The 2,500-nt window shown below is 36.0% G+C and overlaps 1 protein-coding gene across 1 annotated transcript in view; it reads right to left on the bottom strand.

Moving 5' to 3' along the window:
* The window catches only part of LOC137648744 (serine protease 44-like), a 21,762-nt gene that overhangs the window by 10,082 nt on the left and 9,180 nt on the right, over positions 1-2,500 (bottom strand). Inside the window, exons 4-6 of the mRNA XM_068381826.1 lie at positions 2,251-2,338; positions 1,072-1,156; positions 1-8 (exon numbers count right to left, since the gene is read on the bottom strand). The exon at positions 1-8 is cut by the window's left edge and continues 128 nt beyond it. Of these exons, the coding sequence (XP_068237927.1) occupies positions 1-8; positions 1,072-1,156; positions 2,251-2,338 (181 nt within the window). The remainder of the gene's footprint in view (positions 9-1,071; positions 1,157-2,250; positions 2,339-2,500) is intronic.

The following is a 2,500-nucleotide window of genomic DNA, read 5'->3' as shown; positions in this document are numbered from 1 at the left end:
AAGGCAGTCTGATAAAGAGAATAGGATGTTAATCTAAGATCATATACGTTTATCAAAAGAATATTCAAAATTAAATTTGTTTTTAAATAAAAAAAAAGTATTTTTATGTAAAAAAAATATTAAATAACATCTAATGATGACAAAATCCGAAAATATACCAAAAATACGAAACAAATGATCATAATAGGTTTCATTCATTTAATTTTGTAGGTAGTAGGTTGGCCTGGGCACCAGCCACCCGTTGAGATACTACCGCTAGAGTTATGGGGACCTTTGACTGGCCAGACAGTACTACATTGAATCCTTCTCTCTATTGACGGTTCATTTTCAATTTGCCTACACATACACCGAATAGTCTGGCCTATTCTTCACATATTCTCCTCTGTCCTCATACACCTGATAACACTGAAATTACAAAACAATTCTTCTTCACCAAAGGGGTTATCTACTGCACTGTAATAGTTTAGTGGCTACTTTCCTGTTGGTGAGGGTAGAAGAGACTCTTTAGGTATGGTAAGCAGCTCTTTTAGGAGAAGGACACTCCAAAATCAAACCATTGTTCTCTAGTCTCGAGTAGTGCCATAGCCTTTGTATCACGGTGTTCCACTGTTTTTGGTTACAGTTCTCATGCTTAAGGGTACACTCGGATATACTACGCTATCTTATTTCTCTTCCTCTTCTTTTATTAAAGTTTTTATAGTTAATAAGAAAATATTAATTTTAATGTTACTGTTCGTAAAATATTTTATTTTTCCTTATTTTCTTTCCTCACTGGGCTATTTTCACTGTTGGATCCCCTGGGCTTATAGCATCCTGCTTTTCCAACTAGAGTTGTAGCTTAGCAAGTAATAATAATAATAATAATAATAATAATAATAATAATATCTGGGTGAAACTGTCTGCACCATGAATTTAAATGGGCTATTTAACGCACATATGTAACCGAAGATTGCATATTTTTGTAACAAAAGATAAAGAAATGAAAGATTTCTACAAACAACACTCTTGCGTGGAAAAATCTTACACTATTTGAAAGTAACATCAAACATGGACAGTAATAACAGTACTTACCACGGGGTTCTGGTTATCCCGACTACTGCCTTGGCACTGCACTAAAAGCACTGTCAGAACAGGCACAGTTGTGCCAAGTCCACACCTGTAGGAATACGGGAGAAAAAAAGTTTCAAGGCAAGGGCTAAGCACTGCACATTAAGAAATTTCCAATTTACTTATGGAAAATTTCGAAGGTTTACCAAGATCGGCATCAATGACCTTCGATGTCAGGGTGCCAGAAAACTTCAAATCAATCATTCATTCATTCATTCATTCATTACCAAGAGGTTATTTCTACCAGTGACTCCAACTGTAGACGGGTCAAGTAAACTCTAACAAGCCACGATGATAGTATTATCATTATAATTACTATAGTCCATTTCTTTTAGCGATGCATATTTGCACCGACTCGCAGCGGTGCTCTTTTAGCTCGGAAAAGTTTCCGGATCGCTGATTGGTTGGACGACATAATTCCAACCAATCAGCGATCACAAAACTTTTCCGAGCTAAAAGGGCACCGCTGCGAGTCGGTGCATATATGCATCGCTAAAAGAAATGGACTATAGTTAAGCAACAACCTTATTTTGGAAGAGCAGGATGTTATAAGACCAAAGACTCCAAGAGGAAAAATACTGGATTTATAAATTTGACATATATGATTCAGCGATGGAGCCTGGAGGCCATTCAGCAGCTGAGTGCAACACGGGGAGACCCCCGTAAATGCACAATGGAATATAGGTGAAAACTTGAAAAGGAGTTGGACAGCAAGATCGATAAAACAAAATTGAACGGAGGTTAAGTACAAGATTAAAAAGCAGTAGCCCTAATGGGCTTCTTAAGGAGAAAGAGCCCGTGACAGTACAAATTTGCTTAATCTAAAAAAAGTGCAGTTATTTATCCCTGTTGGAGTCCTTGGGTTTATAGCATCTTGTTTTTCCAACTAGGTTTATAACCTAACTTGTAATAATAATAATAATAATAATAATAATAATAATAATAATAATAAAAGAATTAGTTCATTTACCCAGTTTATTTCCCAAAAGGATAATTCAATCTAATATTAAAAGTGAATGAAAATGACTTAAGCTTAACCTAAAAAAAGTGTAGCAGAAAACAATCAGATCATTTAAAAAGTTTATTCCTCCAAGGCATAACAATTATTAAACTCATAACTTAAAGTGTATGAAATGTACTAACCTGACTCCCACTGGAGTATCGTCACCGCATATCAGTACCTGGGTCTTCACACGAAAGTCTTCGGGAATTCTGCAGCTTACGCCGGAGTCTGTCAACAAAAGACGTCTATATGTTGTGTTGGAACGTTAATTTTACACATTCTGATCTCTCTCTCTCTCTCTCTCTCTCTCTCTCTCTCTCTCTCTCTCTCTCTCTCTCTCTCTCTCTCTCTCTCTCTCTCTCTCTCTCTATATATATATATATATATATA

This window comes from Palaemon carinicauda, chromosome 10 (assembly GCF_036898095.1).
Source record: "Palaemon carinicauda isolate YSFRI2023 chromosome 10, ASM3689809v2, whole genome shotgun sequence".
Taxonomy (NCBI): domain Eukaryota; kingdom Metazoa; phylum Arthropoda; class Malacostraca; order Decapoda; family Palaemonidae; genus Palaemon; species Palaemon carinicauda.
The sequence above is the reverse complement of the archived record's forward strand: the minus strand, read 5'-3'. Positions and strand labels throughout refer to the sequence as shown.